Here is a 27,961-nt window from a genome sequence, read left to right on the forward strand (position 1 = left end):
GTCTACGTCGACGTGGTTTAGAAATGCCGTGGCTGCGTTGCGATGTCGGAGCGTCACCGCTCTATTATTTTACCTCTTCTACATCATTCCCTCATCACTGTGTCATCATATTCCATTCCTTAAATGGGCAATGGAATTTAAGAAGCGGAATCGCGGACCGGGAGGCTCCCCTTGCGCTCAGGCAGAGTCACCAAGTATGGTGGTGAGACGACTGAAACAACGGATGGTCGATACAAGACTCATTTATTGATTATGAAGACAATAATATAATGACATAATCATAGGGAGTATATGCACCCCAACTGAGGATCGCTGCAAAAAAACTTTAGGAACCTAATGCTTCTTCCACTCTTTTTTTCCTTTTTTATATTAAATTTCAATTCCACTACTATAATAGATGAAAAAAAAAAACATATCAGAAACATAATACGTCACATCCATCTAACACAAACTCAAACCTACTGTCAAAATTATGATGCTCAACCAAGGAAGCACTACATTTTGCGCATGAGTGGAAACTGCTCTTAAATCAGAAATCAGAATCATTTATTCAACGTAATTATCATGGATAAACTTGTTGAAGGTCAATGTAACATTTTTGAATTTACGTCATTTCGCAAGGTGTTATTGCTGAGGTGAAGAAATGACAAGAAACTGCATTACAAGTTATTTAATAATTATAACATAAGTGGCTGAATGTGCATGCATGTTTTAATGTTATAGTCTAGTTTTACGTTACACTTAATTAGATATCTAATTTCACGACTGTAACTAGTTATGTATGCCATAAATAAATAAATAACTAGACGAACGCATTCAATACCAGACATTAAAGTTACTTATATTTATAACTCGTTGGTGCAAGTAACTCCAGTAAGTTTTCTTGTAGGTATTATGTTCGTGCAATGTGCGCGAGTTTTATTGATGCGACAATTTACGCTTCACGCCGTTTCGCCGATAGAAGAATCGATACCTTTCGCAGTAATGAATTGGCGGGGTGCGATGGATGTAATTAAATCGTGAACCTGCGTCCCCAGACGGATTATTATGTCTTAGCGTTTGATAGTCTTCTTAGAGGTAATGAACTTATTTTGATTCTTGACATTGGGAAATAACACTTTAAATTTTGTTTTGAAAAGTTGTTAGATGATAGAAGGTTATAATGTGACATTAAATAATACAGGGGTTAGTGACATCATAACTATTTTTTTATATATATTTTTTCAATTCTATAGTTTTACCCCGCACAAGTACGTACAGGTAGCAATACAAGTGCGTATGGGTGTTAGTGACACCGTAACAAATACTGAGGGGGATGATTCAGACCATGATTTTGAGTTAATATAAAGCGGATTTTCCTGTCAGAAAGTTCACGAAAATTTTAGTGTTTTTTTTTATAATTTTCCGTTCTTTACTTTTTCGACGGAAAATTGCACTTGTTATCGACTCAGAGTCATGGCCTGAGTCATCCCTCAAAGTTTTCGTTACGATGTCACTAACACCCTGTATAGAAAACATAACCCTCCTTTTTGTTTCGCCGTAGTCGGGTAAAGACAATAAAAAAAATGTAGCCCTAAGTTGGTGTTCCCTGTGCGGCGCTGAGAGTTGATATCTGAGATTGTGTCGTCCCAGTCTCGGCGGACCGCTCTATATCGACGATCATTTGTACAACATTGTGTGTCGAGACCAACATAGTGGTGGGGGTGTGGTGACCAGTGGATTTCACAAAAAGTAGGTTTTATTTACAATTTTATTTTATACATAAGTCAATGTGGGGAAGACCGGCATACTCCGACCAAGTAGTCAATGCCATCTGCGGCAAATCTACAATAAGTCACGTCAAAAATACGAGTTTGAGTGGATTTATTGAAGAAGATATTACTTGTAGATCAAGTCATATGATCGGGAATGATAGATAATATAGGTAATTGGTTAAGTTTATAAGTCTAAATATAAGAGAAAGCGTCATAATCGTTTGATGATGGGGGTGACCGGTGGATTTCACAAAAAGTAGGTAGGTGTTATTAAAATGTTCAGAAAACAAATAAGACTCAACTATAATAGGCAAAAAAAAAAACTGGCAACGCTGAATACCAGCTTCGTCAACCCTGGTGTCCTGCCAAAATCTGGACGTCTGGCAACGCTGCTGGTATTCCACTTCACAACCCACACGATAGGAAGAAGATTAAAATGTTATTTTATACATACATTAGATCACGCCTGCTTCCCCGTTGGGGTAGGCAGGGACCACGGAATTACACTTACTACGATACTGGCACACCACTTTCGCGGGTTAAAAATTCGCTTCTTCCACTCTTTTTTTTCTTTCTTTACTTATATTAAACTTCAATCCCTCTATTATAATACTTAGAAAAAAAAAGGCCATACTAGGAGGATGGGTGAATTATAGTTTTGAAATTTGCAAGTGTGAGTTTTCACACGTGGTCCTTATTAGGAGCCAGCCCTTATACGGTGCAAGTACCTTAGAAATAAACCGCTTTACCAATAAAAAAATAACAAGCAGTAAACGTTTGAAAGCCAAGCAAAGTTCAATCGAATTATTTGATAATTGGATTAAATTTTGCTTGACTATCAAATGCTAATATACACACGTTTATCGCTTAGCTTGTTTATTTTTTTACTAGCTTTTGCCCGCGACTTCGTCCGCGTAGCGTGTTATAAAAGAGAGATCATTGTGTGTGTGGGAGTGCATGTCAAATTTCAAGCATCTTACTTATGCAGTTTAGATTTTTTTATACAACATTTTTTTCCCGGTTACTACTTACTGATGTAAGTAAGTAATCGTTACATGAGCCATGTCAGGGGCCTCTGGCGGCTCAATAGTAACCCTGACACCAGGGTTTGTGAGCTTGGTACTCCAACCTCATAACTAGCGACCCGCCCCGTCTTCGCTTGGGTGCAATGCTGAGTTGTTACATAAGCCATATCAGAGGCCTTTGGCGGCTCAATAATAACCCCGACACCAGGTTGATGAGATTGGTAATTCACCTCACAACCCACACGATAAAAAAAGACACCAATGAAATGCTTACCTATCGATACGTCTGATTTAAACCTTTAAAATTTGGCACTCTTGCAATTTGGTTAGGCCCCATGGTATTGATAATGAATAGTCAATACTTATACAAATGCTGTTATCACTTATCAGATGTAACTATTTAAAACTCCCGCAATCACCGCGCCTCCAAAGGTCAAGTCTGTTGATAAGTTTGTTTTCTAGTTTTTTTTTATGGCGTGATAAAATTGACTATTGGGAGAGATCGTAAAATTGTGTAAAGCGTCGATAGTTATGTAATGGTCAAAATAAAACCCATTTTCGGACACTAACCCGAGGTTATAAATATGTTTTTTTAGATTCGACTGAAATAATAAATGTTGTTAAACAATCTTCTATTGTGTGGGTTATGAGGCAGATTACCAACCTCAGTTTTTTTTTTTGACGTGACTTAATGTAGATTTGCCGCAGATGGCATTAACTACTTGGCCGGGCAAATGGGGAGCGCTGAAGGCTCTCACCCGGTATAACGTTTAAGACAACAGGCCTGAGGGTGCCCAGTTGGGCGCGAACCTCGGCTCAGGGCGTCGTCTGAGGGGAAAAATATTAGAAAGAATTAATCGACCCTGGCGGGTCGATAGCGATAAGCGCTGATTGAGGGAAATCGTCGACCACGCCGGCGAGGTCGGTATTGGGGTCCTGAAGTATTTGGTGTCGCGAGCTGATTGGCTGCCTCTATGGCAAGAATACATTATTTACATGAACAAGACAAGATTTTCAACTCTTATGTTTTTTAAGAAGATTTATGGAGAAGTCAATAAAAGTGGGAAGGCACAAAGAGAATAAATAAAAGAAATGTATTGACATACGATATATACAAATATTAACATATTTTAATAATTCTTCCAGTGGACGACTTGACTCCAGCTCTGGACAACGACAACGACTCCCTGGAAGAGAATGCAGAAGACACGAAGCTCGAAGTTCCGGAGACCAGGAATGGGAACAGGAAGATACTGCAGAGGATCGAGACGGTTCCAGACATCAAGAGGGATACTTCTGGGATCACCACGCAGTATATTGCTGCTGGCATCGGTGGGTCTACTTCTTAAAACTTCTCTCGTCTTAAAATTTCTCGACTCCAAAATCTAGCAAAGGACTGGAACTGTCTGCCGTCGTCTGGTCCAAGTCGTTATAATCTGGGTGTCTTCAAGGCTAGAGTAAATAGGCATTTGCTAGGTAAGCGTGATCCACCCTAGTTTAAATTGTCACTTCTCATCAGGTGAGATTGTGGTCAAATGGCTTACCGTGTCCTCCAAAGAACGGATCATCTTACTTTTTCGGACAATCAGGTAATTCAAGCCTGCAAGAATTGCGTTGTCCCTACCAAACAAGGACCGTCTCACAAAGTGATTTCGACAATGTCCTCATTGGGAATCGAACCCGGATCTCCAGATTGTGAGCCTAACGTTCTAACCACTAGACCACTGAGGCTGTTACCACTAGACCACGCAGATAACTTATATAAGTGTGCATTATAGTAATGTAGTTTACTTTGGTAAGTCTGCATTGCGCCGGCGCATGAATTATCAGTATCAGACATAGGTCATGTAAACTATATTGCTAGATAAGGTAAATCTTATTTGTGAATGGTTGAGTGCATTCTGTGGTAAATTACTTATTTATGCGTAAACAGATAGGCTTATAAGTCTATCTTCTTATATAGGTGATATGGAACTTGGCCAGTTAAGGTCAAGATTTCTTTCAAAATCGAAATTCCGAGTCATCGCTTTAATTTTTGATTTAATTTTCTCTTTATGAGTTTCCCTAAGTACGGATGAGTGGTATAAAAACAAAGATTTTACTTACTTAATACATTTTAATTTACTGTATTCCAGTAAACCTGGGCGCGCTGGCTTCAGGGGTATGCGTCGCGTGGTCATCATCAGCGCTTCCACTCCTTTCCCCTGGTCATCCTGAGGTAAGAGGCATATGATAAATTCAATTGTTTTAACATAGCTTGAATCGTCAATTTTTACATAACGAACGTTTCATCCGCCTAAAACTACTGCAGCTTCTCACAACCTGTATAGCCGGGGAAAAGAAGCTGCACGAAAGCCTCGGCACAGGGCCCTAGACGTTCTTTAAAAAAAAAACATAAAATATTGGTATACAATTGAGTAATTTAGCTGCCTAATATCAGTTCTCAGACAGTTAATCCCATGCATTCATATCTTCCTAATAACCACTAATAATCACTGATTATGTGTAAACACTGTTTCTGTGAGAAAGTCACATAAACTCTTTATTTTTTACTTTCCTTCCACCGACTGTAATTGGAATACCATTGTATTTAATTCTATAAATTATGTAATACAAACTGGATTAAAAAAAAAGAAAAGAAAGGAAAACATGAAATAGGACTAGGGCCCTGTGCTGGGAGGTTTTCTGGCCACGTCTTTCCCTCTGCGTTACAGATTCCGATGTGGTAGTAGTTTTACAGCTAGTTACTTAATTTTGTTTGACGTTCAAAAAGCGCTAACTTTGTAAGCCAATTTTGAAAAAGAAATATTATTGAATTTTATGAGAATAACATAGCATCAAACTGAAGGCGTGGACAGAGAGAACCAAGTGATACATCACATCACATGGTTTCCAGGATTTATTATCATCAGCCCATTAACGTCCCCACTGCTGGGGCCTTCCCTATGGATGGATAGGAAGATCGGGCCTTAAACCATCACGCGGGCCCAGTGCGGATTGATGGTTACTAACGACTGCTAATGCAGCCGGGACCAACGGCTTAACGTGCCTTCCGAAGCACGGAGGAGCTCGAGATGAAAACTTTTATTTTTGTGGTCACCCATCCTATGACCGGCCTATGTTAAGCAACTTTCGCAGACCGAGCGCGTTTACCGCTGCGCCACCGAGCTCCTCTCCAGGATTTATGCCCGATTAATGGTAATGGCAATGGGCTCTCCACCAATCAGAATCAGAATCATTTATTCAACGTAATTATAATAGAATCTACGTCATTTCGCAAGCTGTTATGGCTGAGGAGAAGACATGCCAAGAAACAGCAACACATCTTTATAATCTATGTAGGTATACATTATAAGTTATTTAATAACTAGAGGAACACATTTAATACTAGGCATTTTATTATTTACTTAATCATTAATCTTATAATAAGCTATATCTTCTTCTTCTGCCCTGTGGGTTGTGAGGTGAGTTACCAACCTCATCAACCCTGGTGTCAGGGTTATTATTGAGCCGCCAAATATTCATAAATAAGTTAAATATAGAAAAAAGAAAAAGTTTTTGTCACCTTTAGATCTGTCTTTATTTAGTAATCAGAATTTAATTTTCATAATTTAAACTACTGAATTCTCTACGTTTTATTTTTTAAAGTTGTTTTAATAGTTTATTTTTATTATGCGACGGTCACCATACAATCATGTGTAAACTTTAGAACTTTATCGCATTCAGGTTTTCCATACTTAATGAGATTTTGGGTAAAATTTGTCATATAAATAAATGCGACAAGGTTCTACAATTCGTACGAGTCAACGCGACCATAATATTCCTTTACATTTGGAATTTGCCCCCATTCCACAGAAGTATAATAAATAACATTTCCTATTAGTATTGGAAATAATAAATATACTTAACATATGAGGCGGTAATAAGATCAGAGGTCGGAAGCAATACGTAAATAAGTCGTGTTTACTTGTGTTAATAATATTACGAGTGAGTATTTAATTAGTTAATAGATGTATGTTTCTAAAGCTGTGGAAGCTATCGAGAACACTGGTGCGGCACGCTGGGTGGTGAGGATGTGGTCTCCCGACGTGCCGGCAGAGTAGGGGAATGATTGGTGATAACGATGATAAATTAGAAGCAAGCAGCAAGCAGGAATATATACAGTTTATTAAAAACACTTCACAAACAGGATAGGAATATACATAGTTCACAATATAAACACTTCACAAAATAATCAAGAGTTAGAGGGCACGGCCCTAAACAGTGTAACACACTTGTGTTGTTTTAATGAAGGTCGGGGATGCAGTGAGTCAAAAGAGTGTAAAATGTAAGGAAATGCGGAATGGAATGAGAATTTCGTAATTTAAAATGATGATGGTCAGAACGAAAGGCCAGTATGTGCAGAGTTTGTACTCTACTACAGTGGTAACTCAGGTGGAAGGATCATAGCCGTGGTGTCCCAGTTGCATGATCGATAGCCATGAAATGCATTTTCGGATGTGACCTAACCTGTATTGGGCTGGTTTTCCCTTCGCGGGTTGGAACGTCAGACAGGCAGTCGCTTCTGTAAAAAACCGGACCTGTCAAATCTTCAGGTTGGGTAAGCGGACCCCTGTGAAAAACGGGATAATGCTTGGGAGATAATGATGATGATCGAGAGCCATGGTAGGCCTGTTGAAAGTGATTTTCGAAACTGTTTTGGAATTTACGTTACATTTACGATTCATCATTATCAGCCGTACGACGCCCACTGCTGGGCATAGGCCTCCCCTAAACATGCATACTAATGAAGGATAATATCGCGAGGATACTCGCTTTCCCGAGAAATACGTTTTCACGTTTCCTTCGCGGGTTGAAAGGTCAGTCAGGCAGTCGCTTCTGTAAAAAACCGGATCTGTATGCATCTACTGCTGAGTACAGGCTTCTCATTGGCGAAATGTTTATGGATCACACCATTTAAAATTACTTAAGGAAGGTACTTCCTGATTGATGGAAGACCAGGGGGGTCAAAATTGCCACATCAAAGCAATTCATCTAAGAAAGCAATATTGCAATTTGACATTTGCGCATATAAAAGTAGGTAAGTGCGCAGTGCAAACAAATGTCATCATCATCAATTTAAGAGCCACGCTCTTGTCGGTGCAGCATTTTCCATGATACTTTTGTAGGGAAAAATAGGGCGGTGGTTTCCCTCTTGCCTTCCGCCCCGCAGTACTCTGTCTGACGCATGTGGGATTGCGCCCAGAGTAGTTTATTACAAAGCCATACTAGGACTCTTGTCCTCCGCCTCTGAATAATACACACAAATGTCAAATAGCAATATTGCTTTCTTAGATGAATTGCTTCGATGTGGCCATTTTAACCCCCCTGGTCTTCTATGCTGTTCTGGGAGCAAATAAAAAACATAGAACACGTTCAGCTGCTTGTCTTCCCGGGCATGTCGTAAAAACCGACAGAGGGATTGTGTCCTCTAACATGATGGACTAATGTTATGGGCGATAGGCTGATCCCTTATCACCATAAGGTTCATCATATCCAGCTTACGACACCGTATCAACAGTGGCTGCAAGTTGTCTTTGATTGCTTGTGGCTCTGCCCACCCCATTAGGGATTACGGGCGTGAGTTTATGTATGTATGGCCATTTTAACCCCCCAGTGCCCACCAGTGGGTCATATGTGGGCTGTTTATGTTTTGTAGGTACCTAAACCTAATTACGTTATCATGAACATACATATTCGCTACCTGATAACCTGCAGCCGCTTTTGGAATTTGTGTCTGGAGATAAAATAATGATGAACTGTACTTGACAGGTTAACAACCTGATAATTATAACACGTTTGATTTATAGGAGAAAATTGGTAATTGCCTTCCACATTGAACTGAATTAATTTATCATTCATAATTGCTTTATTGGCAAAGTAATGTGGAAGATATTTGTCATACAGATAAGTTCTGTTCCTTATTTCAAGTACACACAAGAATTCTTACGTTTCCAATTCTACCAAATATAATCCTCTCACAAGACCTCATGCGCTGAGGTTCGCGCCCAACTGGGCCATCAGAGGGTAACCTTTTTAAAAGTCACATATTGCCTACAAATGTCTCACGTCAATAAAAATCCATATAAAAGTAGCTACTGGTGCTAATTCCTGTAAACACCATCTTATTTCATTTTAAGTTATATCTATCATTTTCTTATCCGCCGAAAAGGAAAGGGACGGGTAATCGACAGGCATACAATTTATGGAACACACGTCAATTTTAAGCACAAATCTAAAACAACCGTCTAAAAATTTTACATTGCCCAATAACCCGACAGCATTATGTTGACATGATGTCAAACGGATTGCATACCAGCGAGATACGTTTTTTATTTGCCCGGGTTCATTCATTTACTAATTTTTCCTAAAATTAAGAGCTGTCAATCATCCGTCCCTTTCTTTTTCGCTGGATAAGTAAATGACAGGTATAACTTAAAGTAAAATTAGGAGGTGTCTGCTGGAATCGGGGCCATTTTCTAAGTAGGTATTCTTTTTTAGGTAGGCTATCGGGAACAATCGATCCTGACCCAGCTCCAAATAAAAACTCGTCTGTCCACTGTATGCCAATAACGCATTCTTATTTCGGCCACACGATGCGCAGAGGTGATGACAGTTTAGAAAAACTGATTGTGGTTGGGAACACTGGCAAAAGATCGCGTGGTCGTTCACCAACTAGATGGAGCGATCAAGTGAAAGACTCGTCGTCATCCAAGCTCTACACAGTCGTAAGGGAAGCGCTTGACAGAAACTGGTGGACGCAGATCATCCGCTCCAAATGCAACCTTGGTGCTGACTGTGGCGGACCCAACTAGTTGGCCACCTAGTTCCGCTCACATGCAACAGATGGCGCCACATTCAATAATGCAGTCTTCAAGCGGTCGTGAAACGCGATATCGAAGTTTACACAGCAAAAGGCATATATACAACTTCCAACACAACACTAGGGATCGTCGATCCCTAGTCACACTACCAACTTGTGGCTAGTGGGACCGACCCAAGAGAGAGATCAAGAACGGTGCACGAACAGGCTGGGGAAGAGAGGAAGAAAACGAGAGAGGCTTTTACCCTGCAGTGGGGCACAGATGGCTGTTAATAATAACAATAGGTACATTAATTCTACCGCCGACAGTTTACAAAACAAACAACACAACTACCGGTTCAATAAAGCGTTAAAATCTGAGAGAACAAACTCCTAGGGTCCGTATGGGGCGCTAACAGCAGGTGGGGCGCAAAAATTTATGCGTCCCGCCTCCAGAGGGGTGGGGGCGATAAATAATGTTTTCATTAGCGGCCGACTATAAATTAACCCTGTGGTGAGGTGCGGGTCCGCGTACGGGGTACACACGGGCGGGTGGACCGCGAAAGTGCGCGGTGAAACGCTCGCCGATTAAAGTAACATAAAATAAACCGCTCACGACTATATCCCAATGGGGTAGTCAAAGGTACATCCACAAGATGAACTAAGTACCCACACCTCACCGATCAACATGATAGGTGGTGAGCCGTATCCTCGCATATAATGGTCGATACCAACTGTCTAGTCAACTGAAGCTCAAAGTGTTGATTGGTTTTAGAGGAATTATGATGACTGTGATCCCTCTTATCAAAGTCTGATCCTTAGTTTGGTTAGGACATTACAGGCTGATCACCTGATTCACCGAAAGTAAGATTATCCGTGCTTCGGAAGGCACGTTATGCCGTTGGTCCCGGTTATTACTTACTTATAAGTACGTAGTCGTTACATGAGCCATGTCAGGGGCCTTTGGCGGCTCAATAATAACCCTGACACCAGGGTTGATGAGGTTGGTAATCCACCTCACAACCCACACGATAGAAGTAGAAAGTCTGAAGATCTCTTATTCTGGCTTTTCTTTAAAACATGGATTTGAAAATATTAAAGCCCCGGCTTTAAAATTGGGTTACCAAATTATATTTCGTCAAATCACTTTATGTCAGTTATTGTTCGCGAGAGTTTAGAAAACCGCCCGTCTACAAATCGAAAAAACTAGACGGCAGCGGTACAATTTCCCAAGTCAAAGATTACTTACACTTGGTGACCCCAAACCTGGTACCTCTGAACTTTAATTAAATACACTGCGCCACTCAATGCTTTTTTAATCCAGAAATCAAAATCATTTATTCAACGTAATTATCATGGATACCAACCCGCAGTGGAGCAGCGTGGTGGAGTATGCTCCATACCCCCTCCGGTTGATTGAGGGGAGGCCTGTGCACGTATATAGGCAGTTTATGTTAATTATCATGCATAAACTTGTTGAAGGTCAATGTAACATTTTTGATGTTACGTCATTTCGCAACGTGTTATGGCTGAGGAGAAGAAATGACAAGAAACTGCAACAGCAACACATTTTTTAAAAACCAATGAGGTTATACATTACAAGTTGCTTAATAACTAGAGGAACATATTCAAAACCAGACATGTTTATCATTTAGGTAGTCATTAATCTTATAATATGCTTTTTTACATAAAGTAAGCTTCACATGAGCTTTAAATTTATTTTCTGACAAATTTAAAATATTATCTGGTATTTTATTGTAAAAAATTAGTTGTAAGTAAGTAAGTTGTTTTATTGCTGGGCATAGTTCTCCCCTCAATCAATCGGAGGAGGCATGGAGCATATTCCATCACGCTGCTCCACAGCGGGATGGTGGTAATAGGTAAGAGCCGGGACCAACGGCTTAACGTGCCCTCCGAAGCACGGAATCATCTTACTTTTTCGGACAATCACTTGATTCTAGTCTGCAATGTCCTTAGCAAACAAAAGGGAATCTAACTTGGACCTCCAGATCATGAGCCTAATGCTCTAACTACGGGACCACAGCGGCTGTTCTCATAATTACAGATAGAAAATCTATACTTGACGTACTTATGCTATAATGTATTGGAAATTAGCAGAGACAAACTTATTGTTAATATTCAGTGAACGATGTGGAATGATTATAATACATATAGCATCACGCCTGTGTCCCTGAAGGGGTTGGCAGAGGTGTACAGTAATAAGGGGCGAGCCTTCGGCTTTCGTCCTTCATTATGCGCACTGCTAGGGAGTGGAATTCTCTGCCGTCTTCTGTATTTCCGAATGCATATAACCCGGGTGCTTTCAAGGCCAGAGTGAACAGGCACCTTCTGGGCGAGCTCGCTCCATCTTAGGCCTCGTCAATGCTTTCGGGCAAGTCTGGGGCCAAGAGCAAACCCATCAAAGGTAAAAAAAAAGCTGCAAGCATTAAACGACTCTCATAAACATAATCTAATCAGTCTATATATGTAGATATGTGTCTATGTATGTGTCTATGTATGCAGTGTATGTATGTAGTATGTGGATATGGGGCGTACTACACCACGCTGATTCATTAACAGACTCAATTTAAATCGACCTGACCGGGGAACCGAACCCGGGACTTCTGGTTTGGCAATCGTGGTGTCACCTTTACACCGCAGAGGTCACTATACCTGTATCTTTAATTAAATGAACGGGAACTTACAGCATTACTCCATTAAGAGTATTACGTAATTTCGCCGAGTTTGAAACAAAACTCTGCCTTGATTTAATATTATGAAGTTGGTTCAAGTGAAACCATTATGCTAATTTTAGGGCCGAGGATGTTATACCCCGGCCGGGTGAGCGCCCTCGGGGTCTCCATTTGTCCGGTCAAGTAGTGGATAGCGTCTGTAATTAATGCTTTCAACGGCTTACCATCTCAGAAATGTCTTAAAGTAAACCATTATGATAAGCATCTGGGTAGCAAATTCGAAAATCATTGGTTTAGGCATTTTCGGAGGTATGTGACATAACCTGTATTGAGCTGGTTTTCTCTTCGCGGTTTTTAAAGGTCAGATAGGCAGTCGCTTGTGTAAAAAACCGGACCTGTCAAATCTTCAGGTTAGGTAAGCGGACCCTTTGAAAAACGGGATAAAAATGAAAAATGCTAGGGAGATGATGATGATTGGATTAGGCCCGTGCTGGGATTTGAACCTGCGACCTTACAATGACAGTCAACCGTTCTTACAACTGTGTTACCACGGCTTCATAGAATTTCGTTCTATGTCTAAAAGTTAATATTACGTATTATAGTATGAAATTCTAACGACCAATAAAATAACGGCCTCTGTGGTCCAGTGGTTGAGCGTTGGGCTCACGAACCGGAGGCCCCGGGTTCGAATCCCGGTGGGGACATATCACAAAAACCACTTTGTGTTCCTAGTTTGGTTAAGACATTACATGCTGATCACCTGATTGTCCAACAGTAAGATGATCCGTGCTTCGGAAGGCACGTTAAGCCGTTGGTCCCGGTTACTACTTACTGATGTTAGTATGTAGTCGTTACATGAGCCATGTTAGGGGCCTTTGGCGGCTCAGTAATAACCCTGATATCAGGGTTGATGAGGTTGGTATTCCACCTCACAACCCACACGATAAGAAGATGGAATAAAATAGGTATAGTCATATCAATTTAACTTTAATGAACCCTTTATGTAAATGCGAAGTAGTTAGATAAACACTTTCACGAACGGAGTGTTTAGTTTGAGCACCACTGGATATCGGAATTCCATTTAACTTAGTCATATGCGTCTGAATACTTTGAATTGAAAATGTGGTGTAGGTACCTACATATGTAACTAAGTGACTGTAATCCCTTGGGTATCCAGCCACAAGTGGGTACAAGCCACTTTAAGAATAGCTGATACATTTCATAAATATTTTGGTTTCATACAACTCCGGCCCCAGGGGGGACAGAGTCATCTTCTCTGCCCTACACTGGGGAAATTCCTATGCGGAGGTGGGCGCCTCTTACTTCAGTAGGCCAGAGTGAGATGGTGGCTATGTTCGAATAGGGACCCAGACCTACGGGGTATAACGTAGACTTGCCCAGGAATACGGGTGAAGACCTTAACGGTTGCAGAGGCGTAGATGGGAGCCATCGGTACGGCAATGCAGGTTGGAGGGGCAAGTCACTGGGACTGTAACCTGGAACCTGATAAAGGGTAGCAGTGTCAGTACTATTCAGAGGCGGAGGACAGGAGTCCTAGTATGGATTTGTAATAGATTACTCTGGGCGCCATCCCACTTGCGTCAGACAGAGTATGGGGCGGAAGGCAAGAGGGAAACCACTGCCCTATTTTTCTCTAAAAAGTATCATGGAAAAATGCTGCACCGACAAGAGCGTGGCTCTTAAATTGTTGATGATGATGATGATAGAACGGTAACTCTCCGCTCCCCACCAGCGTCTCAGTTAGGTTTACCCCAACATAGTTTAGACTTGAATCGTATGACGTCAGACGTCCCACACACAGATGCGCGTGTGCGATAATGTCAATGTGTAGTGTCTGTGTAAAACGAGGTTGTTTGTACGAACATCGCCGCGACTTGTGCTGAGTGAGGCCCTTTATCTCAGGACGTCCACCACTACCTTATGATCATTCTAATGAACATCCTTTATGCTTTTTGTAATTGTTTTGTGATTTTTTTTAAGTGATGTTATTGTCTTGTTTTTGTGGTGTCCTTTTATAATAAATAATTTCTATTCTATAAGTATCCGGGGTATGCCAATTGACAGCGACCATCACTGTCTCGTTTGCTTTTAACTTTTTTTTTTTTTTGACGTGACTTGTTGTAGTTTTGCCGCAGATGGCATTAACTACTTGGCCGGACAAATGGGGACTGAAGGCTCTCACCCGGTACAACGTTTAAGACAACAGGCCTGAGGGTGCCCAGTTGGGCGCGAACCTCGGCTCAGGGCGTCGTCTGAGAGGAAGAATATTGAAAGGATTAATCGACCCTAGTGGGTCGATAGCGATAACCGCTGAATGAGGGAAATCGTCGACCACGCCGGCGGGGTCGGTATCGGGGGTATGCTTTTAACAGAAGTGTGTTTGCGCATCTACTTGTGTAACAAGCGACTTAAACAACAACATTATCTCTTGATTATGATACACATCTGGCTAAGTTTTCTAAGTTAAAAACTATGGCGAAATTTTGTGTAAATGAAATTGCATGATATTGTGGTTTCATTTACCTCAAATCAATGTTTCTAGTAATCTATCGTACAAGAAGATAAACATTGCTCGTTCGTTATCCCTGTTATCATTGCTTAACAAAACAAAAGCGAGTGGTAAGCGATCCGGTAAGATGCGCGGGCGCGAGTGTGAACGGACAAATAGGACCAATTACTGGGGTCGTGTCCGACCCGGACGACGCAGTATAGATAAGACGGGCAGTAATCTCTCTCTCTTTCTCTCTTTATTTAAGAGCTGAGCTCTTGTCGCTGGGGTATTTTCATTCCTCTCTTCTTCCCGCCAAATCCTTCACCTCCTGATACGACACGACCTGCACCTTCTCATTTATGTGTTTCATAAATTTTCTCCTAGGTCTACCTCTTCCTCTCTTCCCTTCAATTTTTCCTTCTATGATGTTTGTCATAACTGAATCGTGTCGTATCAGGTGGCCAATCATATTTCCTCCGGTTTTCTATAATCTTTCCAGCACTTTTTCATTTGACACCATTTCAGTCCAGCTTATACCCTCCATCCTTCGCCAACACCACATCTCAAACGCTTCCAACCTCTCTCTGTCTCTCTGTGCCATAGTCCACGTTTCATTTCCATAGAGTGCAATACTCTAGCGTCACTATTTATTATACTTCCAAGATTACGGGCAGTAATACAAGTAACATTATCAACTTCTATCGCGTGTGTCGTGTGTGCCGGTGTACCCCATTTGGAAGCATGGGCCTAAACCAATGATTTCGAATTTGTTTTCGAATTCATATTTAGCTCAAAAATGATTATCACATGGTAAAGGAAAACATCTTGCATGTATCGGGCCGCTTTTCCCTTCGCGGATTGGAAGGCCAGACAGGCAGTGGCTTCTGTAAATAAACCGGACCTGTTAAATCTTCAGGTTAGGTAAACGGATCCTGAGAGACGACATAACGGGATGGAGTTGTGAGGTCGATGACTAACCTCAACAACCCTAGTGTCAAGGTTTTAACCCGTCAAACGCCCCAAAGACTGGGCTCATGTAACGACTACAAAACTTCCAATTGTAAGTAGTAACCGGGACTAACGGAAGAACGTGTCATCTTACTTTTTCGGATAATAAGGTGACTCAGAGTGATTGTCCTAGCCAAACAAATGACAGTATCATAAAGTGATATTAACAATATCAAGCATCTTAACCTAATGTATACTTGCTTGCCTTCTACGAATTTTCTTTATTGCTAAGCTACGATACTGTTGCTATATACGTGTGCTATGTCGGACATCTTGTAATTCGCAAGGGACTTCACTAGTTTACTTAGTGTATAGTGACCAATATTTAATCACATTTGCAGCGAATTTATGATAGTTACTTCGACTCATTTTATTCGTGTACCTAAACATAAAATTAATTTAATACTAGGTTTAGAACGGTAACATTCCATCCGAGCTTACCGTGCGCGGTCCCATAGACCCGCGGAGTTTCATCTTTTTTTTATCGTGTGGGCTGTGAGGTGGAATACCAACCTTATTAACCTTGGTGTCAGGGTTATTACTGAGCCACCAAAGGCCCTTGACATGGCCTATGTAACGATTACATACTTACACCAGTAAGTAGTAACCGGGACCACCGGCTTAACGTGCCTTCCAAAGCACGAACGTTTAAACGTGTTTTTTTTACTTATTTTTAACTTATCGTACATTTGCCATAAATGGCATTTAACTACTTGGTCGGACAAATGGGGAGCGCTGAGGGCTCTCACCCGGTACAAAATTTAAGACAGGCCTGGTATTATACTGTGAAATGGTCACCCTACCTCTGTATCTCGTGACGACGCTGACTTGGCAAGTAAGTTGGTCCAACAAGCAACAAGCTCCATTGACATAGTAACTTGCTTCCTTAAGATGACAATAGGGTCGCGTTGAATCGCATACTCACCTGTTTTCGTTTTGGTCGAGGCTACGATTTCCCCTTATATTTAATACTTACCACCGATGTATGAAGCGTGATTAAAATTGTGTTTTGAACTGTAGAAGCAAATGACAGACATGACGTCAAGCCACTCGCCGTAAAAAGACTCGCCGTAAATAGACTCGCCGTAAAAAGACTCGCCGTAAAGAGACTCGCCTTAAAGAGACTCGCCGTAGAGAGACTCGCCGTAGAGAGACTCGCCGTAGAGAGACTCTCCGTAGAGAGACTCGCCGTAGAGAGACTCGCCGTAGAGAGACTCGCCGTAGAGAGACTCGCCGTAGAGAGACTCGCCGTAGAGAGACTCGCCGTAGAGAGACTCGCCGTAGAGAGATTCGCCGTAAAAATACGCGCCGTAAAGAGACACGTCGTAGCGGGAATCGCCGTCCGGGGAGACGCTGTCAACTAAATAATTTGCATAGGTCGCACAGGTAAGAATGAGATTTTTGTACGGAGTGTCATTCTTACAGTGTGCCTTCTAACGCGTAAGTGTGAGCGAGATGCAATCAGCGAGCTCATTCTTACTCCTTAGCACCTTACAGCCATTTAATACTTCTGATCATACCCCTTGCATTATTTAGTTTTTCACAGGATTCGCTTACCTAAACTGACGATTTGACTGGTCCAGTTTTTACAGAAGCGAAATCCGCGAAGGGAAAACATACCTCCGAAAATGCATTTCTCGGGAACGTCGGTTTCCTCGCGATGTTTTCCTTCATCGCTGAGCATGTGATAACCATTTATGATCCAAAAATGAATTCGAAAACAAATTCGATAATCATTGGTTTAGACCTTTGCTGAATTCCAACCTGCGCTGCGAGTTCAAAGTGAGAGGCATTTAATACTACTGATAAATAATAATAACGTATAATTATAATGGGTAAGTTTGGCGCCCGATTTGAGTTGGCGGAGAATTTATTACCTTTCTGTGCGTAGTAATATTCTTTATTCTATGCTGGAATGCCACTGTTTAGGCTTTGGTAGCACTAACTGCACTGCTGGCCCGTTTTATAGTGCATTTGCAAGTGTTCTCCCGTGACACCTGCAAAGAGAATTTACTGCTACTATCACTAATTCTACACCACCGCACGGAAATAAAACAAAAACGTGACCAAACGAAAATTGCTTCATTTCACATGCGGAACAAAATTGAAAATCCGAAGGTATGAAATTCAAAATTGCCATTGTTAGTACTTTCGGGTGTGGTTTTGGAACAAACTTCGCAGATTGTATGCGCATTGCAGTTGTTAGGTTAAGTTGGTGCATCAGTATTTGTTCTACGTCCATGTATTACGCTGACGTGTCGCTATTTGCGGACCTCAGAACCCCGGATTCGAATCCCGGTTAGGACTTATAACAAAAATCACTTTGTGATCCCTAGTTTGGTTAGGACATTACAGCCTAATCACCTGATTGTCCGAAAGTAAGATGACTCCGTGCTTTTGAAAGCACATTAAGCCGTTGGTCCCGGTTAATATTTACTGATGTAAGTATGTAGTCGTTACATGAGGCATATCAGGGGCCTTTGGCAGCTCAATAATAATCCTGACACCAGGATTGATGAGATTGGTCATGCTCCTCACAAGCCACACGATAGAAGAATCTTCACTATAGCCTTGAAGACTTGAGTTGAAAAAACAGCCGACGGCAGGTAGTTCAAAACCTTCGCTGTTTGCATCAAAAGGAAGAGGCAAAACATTGTGTGCGGATTGGTGGTATATCCACAACATAAGGATGGAATGCCTGCCGATGCCTAGTTGTCCGTAGATGGAATGGATTGGGTGGAATTTTCTCGTGAAGTTCCCGCGCACTCTCATCGAAGTGTATCCCATAAAAGACTGACAGACAAGCTAGACAGGTTGCGAGAAGATGCAGTAGTTTCAGGTGGATAAGACGTTCGGTTCGACAAAAATATACGTATAATCTATGTAGATACATTGTTTTAAGTTTACGCGGTTATTGGCCCCGATTCCTGGAGACACCGCCTAATTTTATTTTAAGTTATATCCGTCATTTTCATATCCGTCGAAAAGGAAAGGGACGGATGATTCACAGCTCTTAATTTTAGGAAGAATGAGTAAATGAATGTGTCGGGTTATTGACTGATGTAAAATTTTTAGACGGTTGGTTTAGATTTGTGCTTAAAATTGACGTGTGTTCCATAAATTTTATGCTTGTCGATTACCCGTCCCTTTCCTTTTCGGCGGATAAGAAAATGACAGATATAACTTAAAATAAAATTAGATGGTATTTACAGGAATTAGCACCATTGGCCCCGATTCCTGCAGACACCGCCTAATTTTATTTTAGGTTATATCCGTCATTTTCGTATCCGTCGAAAAGGAAAGGGACGGATGATTCACAGCTCTTAATTTTAGGAAGAATGAGTAAATTAATGTGTCGGGTTATTGACTGACGTAAAATTTTTAGACGGTTGGTTTAGATTTGTGCTTAAAATTGACGTGTGTTCCATAAATTTTATGCTTGTCGATTACCCGTCCCTTTCCTTTTCGGCGGATAAGAAAAGGACAGATATAACTTAAAATAAAATTAGATGGTATTTACAGGAATTAGCACCATTATCATAATTAAAACACATAAGTCTCATATCCCTATTTAAACGCGGTAAGAACTCGTTATTATGTGTTTTAATTAATCTATGTAGATATTGAATTCAAAGTCTAACTGTCTTGCCAATTGACACATCAAGACGATAAGTCCTACATCACGCCTTAACACTTCCAAGAATACAACGTGTCATACTATTATGAATGGTCAATGTCCGTGAAAGTGTTAATAGTCAGGGAGTTTTAACCAGGGCAGTTTGATGATATGAATTTCTTTCTTTCGGATTTTAGACTTTTGGATTCACTAAAGTAATATTTATGTAAAAATATTCGTGTGTGCGCTTGCAAAGTGCGTGTTATAAATGGGGGTTCCGGATCACGTGAATATATTCAGTAATATCGATTCGATAGAGTTACGCATAGTGTGAGTAGACCATAAAGCAAGTGTACACGCGCGATATGAATGTGTAAGTTTATAAATTGTTGGGACGCAAGGGTGCGGATTATATGCGGAAAACAGAACGTGTAGCGAAATACGGATCTCTTTGGATGAAATGATTACAATACATAACATAGCATAACTATAGACTCGAAGCCGAAGGATATACGATCCGCAATATACGATCCCGCCGACCCGATTACTCTAGCCATAGAGACAGCCAATCAGCTCGCGACACCAAACACTTCAGGACCCTGATACCGACCCCGCCGGCGTGGTCGACGATTTCCCTCAATCAGCGCTTATCGCTACCGCCCCACTAGGGTCGATGAATTCTTTCAATTATTTTCCCTCTCAGACGACGCCCTGAGCCGAGGTTCGCGCCCAACTGGGCATCCTCAGGCCTGTTGTCTTAAACGTTGTACCGGGTGAGAACCTTCAGCGCTCCCCATTTATCCAGCCAAGTAGTTAATGCCATCTGCGGCGAATCTACAATAAGTCACGTCAAAAAAAAAATAGACTCGAAGGGGTAGGCATAGGTGTATCGAACTCAAACTCAAATATATCTCTAACACTTGTAACAGATTGCACTTTGAATCGTCAATGGCCCCGATTCCTGCAGACACCGCCTAATTTTATTTTAAGTTATATCCGTCATTTTCATATCCGTCGAAAAGGAAAGGGACGGATGATTCACAGCTCTTAATTTTAGGAAGAATGAGTAAATGAATGAATAACCCGGGCGAATCAAAAGGTACGTCGCTGGTATGCAATCCGTTTGACGTGCTGTCTACTTAACTGTGTCGGTTATTGACGGACGTAAAATTTTTAGACGGTTGGTTTAGATTTGTGCTTAAAATTGACGTGTGTTCCATAAATTTTATGCTTGTCGATTACCCGTCCCTTTCCTTTTCGGCGGATAAGAAAATGACAGATATAACTTAAAATAAAATTAGATGGTATTTACAGGAATTAGCACCAATGTTTACATAAATATGTCTTTTGTGGAACGTCTCATTCGCCTAAAACTACTGAAGCTTCTCTGCGAGAGACGCTGCGACAAAAACCTCGGCACAGGGCCCTAGACGTTTTAAAAAAATATAATTATCATTATAAAATTTAGTCATTCGACTGCCTAATATCAGTTCCCAGATAATTAATCCCATACATTCATATCTTCTAAATAGTCACTAACCTTATAATATTTTTAACAAAGTTTTTGTTTAGGTAATTATACGTCCTGTTTCAAAATTATTCTAAGGTAAATTCTGAATGTCAATGAGAATCTTATTTTAAAAATGTATATTTCCCCTTAAAATAATATATTATTGGGTATTAATTAATTTGCACGATGTTCTTACGAGGTGAAGGTTACCCTGTTCAAAAGCTATTGCCAGAGTTTATACACGTGCAACCTTTGGAGCAATTACACCAAAAAGACCTTCAGTGCTCTGCGCGTTCAATATAATAACGCCTTCAGGGGGTTGTTGGGGCTGCCCTGGCGCTGCAGTGCCTCGGGGATGTTCGCCTCCTGGAGCACTGATGGCTTCCAGGCTGTTCTACGCAAGCGTGTGGCTTCTCTGTGGGAGCGAGTGCGGGGCAGCAGCAACAGTCTCCTGAAGGTGGTCTCACAAAGGATGGACAGTCCCATCCTCACTCACTGGATGTACATGCATGTGACATCCAATGAAAATTATAAATTTTACTAACTTAGATATAATCTTCTATTACTAACAAAATATGGATAAATATCTGAAATAAATATTTCATTCATTCATTAATTTTATTAACTATGTGCCGGTCACTATTTTTTACAAACAATTTATAATATATATTCTGATGCCAAAGTTAAACTACTAATATTTTTTTATTTTTTATTTATATATTATATTTCTTCTACGTTGTTATTTATAAATAAATATAAATATTAAATAAATATATTCTGTATTAAATTCTAAATAAAATATTTACATTTAAATAAACAAATAAATATAATCTTCACTTACAAATAAATGAAAATAGTATTTTAACTTAATATAATATAATAATATACACTTCTCATCAAAAAAATCGAAACACTTCCGTTTTCATTGTTTCTGTCCGAATTTAACACAAAAAAGAATTCATACGATGAAAAAAAATACATAAATGTATAGCTGGCAGTTTGGCCATTACAGTAATAAGCGAAAATTCTAAATTCAAAATTAGAATTTCATTTGTTTATCTTATAAACGAAATGAATCACTGTTTTGAGACAAATGTGTGTTTAGGGTTGGAGTACATTTAGCGTTTAAAAACAAAAAATTGGCGCCTATCCTTAAACTTTTTGTTTTTTATTTCAATACTGTGACTTTGGGACGTCTGAAAAAAGGTTTTTTTTCTAAAACGTATGGATACTTCGCCCACAGAAGCCGCCCAAGTTGTGGCATTGCTGGATTCTGGCCTTAGTCAGCGTGTTGTGGCTGCAAGACTGCATCTAAGCCTGTCATTTGTTCATAGAGTCTATAAACGTTATCGGGAGACTGGTTTGTTCACGCGCCGTTCAGGATCTGGCAGGAATCGGGTCACTTCTGAGCGAGATGATCGATTTATTGTAACAACTTCTTTAAGAAATCGACGCCTTAACGCTTTTCAACTGCAGCAGCGGCTTCGTGTTGTACGAAGGGTGGCTGTAAGTGACTCTACAATTAGAAGAAGGTTGAAGGATCGTGGACTGGTACCGCATAAGCCAGCAAATGGGCCGAAATTAACTGCAGACCATCGAAGAGCGCGCCTTAACTTTGCACGTGAGCACCTAAATTGGTCATACCTACAGTGGAGCAAAGTTCTCTTTTCTGATGAGTGTAAAATTATGCTGTATGGTAACGACGGAAGGAACAAGGTCTACAGAAGAGACGGAGAACGCGATGCACAATGCTGCATTGAAGAAAAGGTCAGCTATGGTGGCGGTTCGTGGACGGTTTGGGGAGGAATCAGCGCCGACGGTAAGACAGAGCTTGCTTTCGTGTCTGGGCCACGTCTGCCTGCACTAAACTGTCATCGGTACGTCGAAGAGTGTCTCGAGCCTCATGTGATGCCCTATGCACATTTTATTGGCAACGGCTTCATATTCATGCACGACAATGCTAGGGCTCACACCGCGGGCGTCGTACGAGATTATCTTAACGAAGTCGATATCTCTATTATGGAATGGCCAGCAAGAAGCCCGGACATAAATCCCATTGAACATCTGTGGGATGAATTAAAGAGACGAATTCGAGCAAGAGATCCTGCCCCAGAAACACTTAGCCAGCTGCAAGATGCAACCCAAGAGGAATGGGACAATATACCACAGCATGTGATCGTGACTCTCATCCGATCGATGAAGAACCGTATGGAAGCAGTAATTAGAGCTCGGGGAGGGAATACAAGTTATTAAATAAACGTTTTTTAGCTTTTTTTTTCATTTACGTGTGTTGTTTTATCCATTTCCTTTATACTCCATACGGAATAAAAATGACTCATTTAACAAAATACGAAACCTATGAAAAATTCATTTAAATTTAGAACATTAACATTAAGATTTGATAAGCTCATATTACTCACTATTAAACGACATTTAACATTTATTCCTAAATGTACACATTTTTCTGATAATCCTGACAAAACGTAAACTTGCAAGGTGTTTCGATTTTTTTGATGAGAAGTGTATTATATATTATTGAGCATATTTTTATTTTGTTACAGATATCCGAGTTCAGCACTATCCCCAACGCAACACACAGGCTTACTGTAAGTATTCACTGTTAACTCACGCAATAAATAAAAAAAAAATTTATCCCTAATAGGGTGGACAGAGCGGCAAGTAACCATAACCAGGATTTAAAAAAAGGCGTAGGTTAATTCATCTTGCTATGGATGTACCTCTGACTACCCCAATCGGGATATAGTCGTGATGTTATGTTGTTATGTGAATAAGTATAAAATAAATCGTTTTCCTACTGGGACATCTAAATTATAACAATATCTAACTACATAGGTACAGTCACGAGCAATGTCATGTACCCACTATAGAACCCTGTCACACTATCGTATTAGACATTTAATGAGACTTACGGATTAATTTGGTCAAAAAATTAATGTGACTTGGTTTCAAACTGTATACATAAGACCGTACATTATTCAAAAGCTAGCGGTAATTTATATGTATTCCAATCATATGAATAATATATGATCTATGACTTTATTAATAAATCGATGTAGGACAGCATTAAAGTTCGTCCCTAGACGCGCAAGATGTCCCAGCCCAGACAAGGTTGCGGGTTCGATGCCCGGGGCGTAGTCTACAGAGAACAGTAGGTAGTGGTAGAAGCGAAAGTGGTGTGTCAGGATCGTAGTAAAAGAAATTGCGTGGTCTCTGCCTATCCCAACGGGAAATAGCCGTGAACTTAATGTTTTTAACCCCCGACGCTAAAACGACGGGGTGTTATAAGTTTGACGTGTGTGTGTAAATGTGTATGTATCTGTCTGTGGCATCGTAGCTCGCAAACGGATGATCCGATTATAATGCGTTTTTTTTTGTTTGAAAGGTATATCAGTCGAGAGTGTTCTTAGCTATGTTTGGTGGAAATCGGTTCAGGTCTTCAAGGTCATCAGGTCATTTATTAAGTGTGATAGAAATGTTACCATTAACTACTTGGCCGGACAAATGGGGAGCGCTGAGAACTCTCACACTGGGTTTCTATGTAGTGTAACCACTGTAATTTATTAACTGTGTCAAAGTTTTGAGCCAGGGTATTTTTTCAGTATTTGCTTATAATATCCCTTATCTTCTTAGAATTGTCTATTCAACTCTGCAGGTAATCGTTTGATTGCCCTTAAAAGCTTGTTAAGGCTATGAAAATAAATCTATTTTCTGATCTTTGGTTGGAAAATGAGATAAAAAGGTTTTTGTTTTAGCCTTTAAGACATGCAGATTAAATCTTTTATTTTTTTATGTCGAACCTTTTTATTTCCAAAACGGTCTCCGTGGTCCCGTGGTTGAACGTTGTTCTCACGATCCGCAGGTCCCGGGTTACAATTCCGGTGGGGAAATATCACAAAAATTACTTCGTCCCTGGTTTGGTTAGGACATTACAGCTTAATCACCTGATTGTCCGAAACTAAGATGATCCGTGCTCGTGAAAGCACGTTAAGTCGTTGGTCCCGGTTGCTACTTATTGATGTAAGTACGTAGCCGTTAGATGAGCCATGTCAGGGCCTTTGGCGGCTCACCTAAAATCTTTTATCCGTGTCACGGGTTCGAATCCACGCTCTATCGCTATCAGACTAGAGTGAGTTTTTAACACCCCTGTTCATAATTACGATTTTCCTCACAGATTTACCAATCAGAAGCGTCATGGGTGGCGTCGCTGCTCTGCCTGGGCGCACTGTTCGGCGCGGTGCCGGCTGGCCTGATCTCCCAGTACTTCGGACGGAAGAAGACCTTGCTCTACCTGGCCTTGCCGCTGGTGGTGTCCTGGATACTTGTGGCTTCCAGGTACGTGGACTCAGGTCTTAAAGTATTCAGATATCTCTGTTTGACTTTTCTGGTAATTCTACCTGGTTTTAGTGTCTAAAACCTGAACGATCGCAGATAGATGCAAAGATTAGCTCTTGACTTGATTCATACCTGATATATTAGCTCAATTTATTAGATAATTACTAAAATTAAGAATTATATTATATAACAATTATAGTGTACAAAGCAACTACAAATTAGTAATTTAGTTTTTTTTACTCTTAAATGACTAATATGAATAAAATAAAAAAATAAAATTATATGTACTTATATTTATGAGGCAACTGTTTTTGCTCAAACTAAAATGAAACTCTCCACTAACCCCCTTGTCATCTCCAGTCCAAACGTCTACGGCCTGTACGTAGGCCGCCTGGTCGGTGGAGTGGCGGTCGGAGCCTTCAGCGTCAGTGTTCCACCGTACATCGAGGATATAGCTGAGAAGCCTCTCCTGCCAACCTTGGCCAACTTCTACCACCTGCACTTCACTTGCGGAGTACTTTTTGGATATATTATAGGTAAAAACTATTTCTTGAAATAACATAAGGACTAAGTGGCAGAGACTGGTAATGATCGCGAGACCATCTTGACTGTTGTCACAGAAGTTGTCTACCAGCGGGATCAAATTGACTACATATATGATAAGAGCCCAGTTCGGCAGTTAGTAATCACGCGATAACAAATTTTAGTTTTAAATTGGAATAGGCTAGTTTCCAACTAGTCAAATCAGTTACTTTTTACCAAACGTCAAAACTCAAGAGTTTGTATGAAAAAGCACACTGTGGCGTCATACAAAAACGTGCTAAAATGTCGGACTTATTATTACGTTTTTCGTGATTAAAATTCATAAATATGTTAAACATAATAAAAGTTTTAGACCCGTCTTCATTTAGTATTTAGAATTTCATAATTTATCTGGACCTTAGTACACGACCCAACGAATTCTCATTTTGATTCTCTCTAACTTCTTTACGTATCTGTTTCAAATTTAAATATATCTTTATTCAGTACACTTTGAAACGTCGCTACTGCTGAATTTGATTTGAGTTTGTGCGACTGTTGTGTTTATACTGGTGTTTGTTAGTAACGTTTTTAGTCTGTGACAAAACATTACAATCTCTTGCATGATACCTTTCGTGCTTGACAAGACAAGTAAACATAATAAAATTGTTTTATTTTCGCAGGTATGGTAAACAGCGTGTCATGGCACTGCCTGCTTTGTGCCAGCATACCAGTTGCCTTCTTCATCGCCTTTATCTTCCTCCCGGAGTCGCCAGCCTACCTCCTCTCTCAGGGAAAATTCGCCGAAGCCAAGACCTCCCTGACGTATTTCCGCGGCATCGACAACGACGTCGACTCCGAAATCAAGAGCTTAAAGGAAAACATCAGGAACTCTCTCAAACACAAAGTCACCTTCAAAGAACTTTTCAGTACAAGAGCAACTATCAAAGCTCTAGTTGTCTCTTTCGGACTCATGATCTTCCAGCAACTAAGTGGCATCTACCCCATCCTTTTCTACGCTGACTCTGTTTTCAAACCTTTTGAAATTTCCCTCAACCCACCCGCAGGTGCTATTATTTTGGGTTTCTCGTTAGTCACGTCTACTTATTTCTCATCTATGTTACTAAAGACTATCAGGAGACGTATTTTGTTGATCATCTCTTTAACGACAATGGCTATGAGTTTAGGGGGCTTAGCGACTTACTATCATTTGAAAGCATCAAATTCTATCACTTCAAATAGTACGTGGGTACCGTTGTTAACATTATGTATATACGTAAGTATGTACGCAGCGGGTATAGGGCCTATTCCTTGGTTGATGCTAAGAGAAATCTTTCCAGCAAATGTAACGAGAAGAGCCACGGCTATCACTGCAGGCTTTCATTGGTTCCTGGCGTTTGGTGTGACAAAATTGTACCAGAATCTGGTGGAAAAAGTAAGCCCGGGTTGGACTTTGTGTCATTTTTCAGTGACATGTATTGTAGGAGCTATTTTTGTTTACTTTTTTGTACCAGAAACTAAGGGTAGGACACTGCAAGAGATACAAGATGAATTTGAAGGTATACACAGGCATAAGAAACACACACATGTCATTGAAGTCGAATGCGGTCCTGAGTGAATGAGGTTTAATTTTAAGTCGTGGTGAAAGATTTATTTATACGTAGCATAGATTTAATTACATTTGAATGAAAGATGGAGAATTATAAATTCTTTAAATGCGAGTTTTAATGCTAAGTGAATCAGAAATTTTACTTTTAAATTGAACAATGTTAGTGACCATCATTCAAGTTTTTTTGAAGAAACTTCATAGACTTTTATGTAGTTTTTGTTGAATACTTATTTTCTTTCAACTTTTAATAGTCCGTCGTAAGAACGAAACTTACTATTTCTTTTGTGTAAAAATGTACTTTTTCAAACCAGTCGAGAAATGAAAATTTTATAAAAGACTGATTCGAACAACGATTTGATTTTCGTATGCAATAGAATAAAAATACTAGGATTAGCGTTATTTATAGTTTTGAGGGATCGATAATTGATGTAGCTGCCATTATTATTTTAAGTACCTACCGTCTGTATATATTTATGAGTTGCGAAATAAAATTTTATGTAGAGTATTATTTTACCTTATTT

General features: G+C 40.3%; 2 protein-coding genes across 4 annotated transcripts in view; both read left to right on the forward strand.

The window, feature by feature from the left end:
• LOC126377068 (uncharacterized) overlaps positions 1–27,961 on the forward strand; it is a 450,327-nt gene that overhangs the window by 121,641 nt on the left and 300,725 nt on the right. The window contains exon 11 of one of the 2 annotated variants that reach the window (XR_007567784.1): positions 10,624–10,876. The exons of the other annotated variant lie outside the window; for it this stretch is intronic. The gene's annotated coding sequence lies outside the window, so the exon portion shown is untranslated. Of the gene's footprint in view, positions 1–10,623; positions 10,877–27,961 lie in introns of those variants that run through there. 2 annotated transcript variants of the gene reach the window in all.
• Positions 1,605–27,948, forward strand: LOC126377070 (facilitated trehalose transporter Tret1-like). Of its 2 annotated transcripts, none has more exons than XM_050024708.1 (7): positions 1,605–1,731; positions 3,926–4,111; positions 4,915–4,997; positions 23,521–23,565; positions 25,152–25,312; positions 25,673–25,848; positions 26,515–27,948. In XM_050024708.1, coding segments are annotated over exons 1-7 (1,587 nt in total). In that variant the 5' UTR covers positions 1,605–1,730; the 3' UTR covers positions 27,450–27,948. The 2 variants fall into 2 exon arrangements, with proteins under 2 accessions (XP_049880665.1, XP_049880666.1); XM_050024709.1 differs by lacking the exon at positions 1,605–1,731 and adding an exon at positions 1,985–2,010.

This window comes from Pectinophora gossypiella, chromosome 22 (assembly GCF_024362695.1).
Source record: "Pectinophora gossypiella chromosome 22, ilPecGoss1.1, whole genome shotgun sequence".
Lineage (NCBI taxonomy): Eukaryota > Metazoa > Arthropoda > Insecta > Lepidoptera > Gelechiidae > Pectinophora > Pectinophora gossypiella.

Bases quoted from the DNA above. Each gene is read 5' to 3' on its own strand.
- LOC126377070 (XM_050024708.1), top strand. The intron at 4,112-4,914 runs GTGGGTCTACTT...ACTGTATTCCAG, and splicing joins GTATATTGCTGCTGGCATCG to TAAACCTGGGCGCGCTGGCT. The intron at 25,849-26,514 runs GTAAAAACTATT...TTATTTTCGCAG, and splicing joins ACTTTTTGGATATATTATAG to GTATGGTAAACAGCGTGTCA.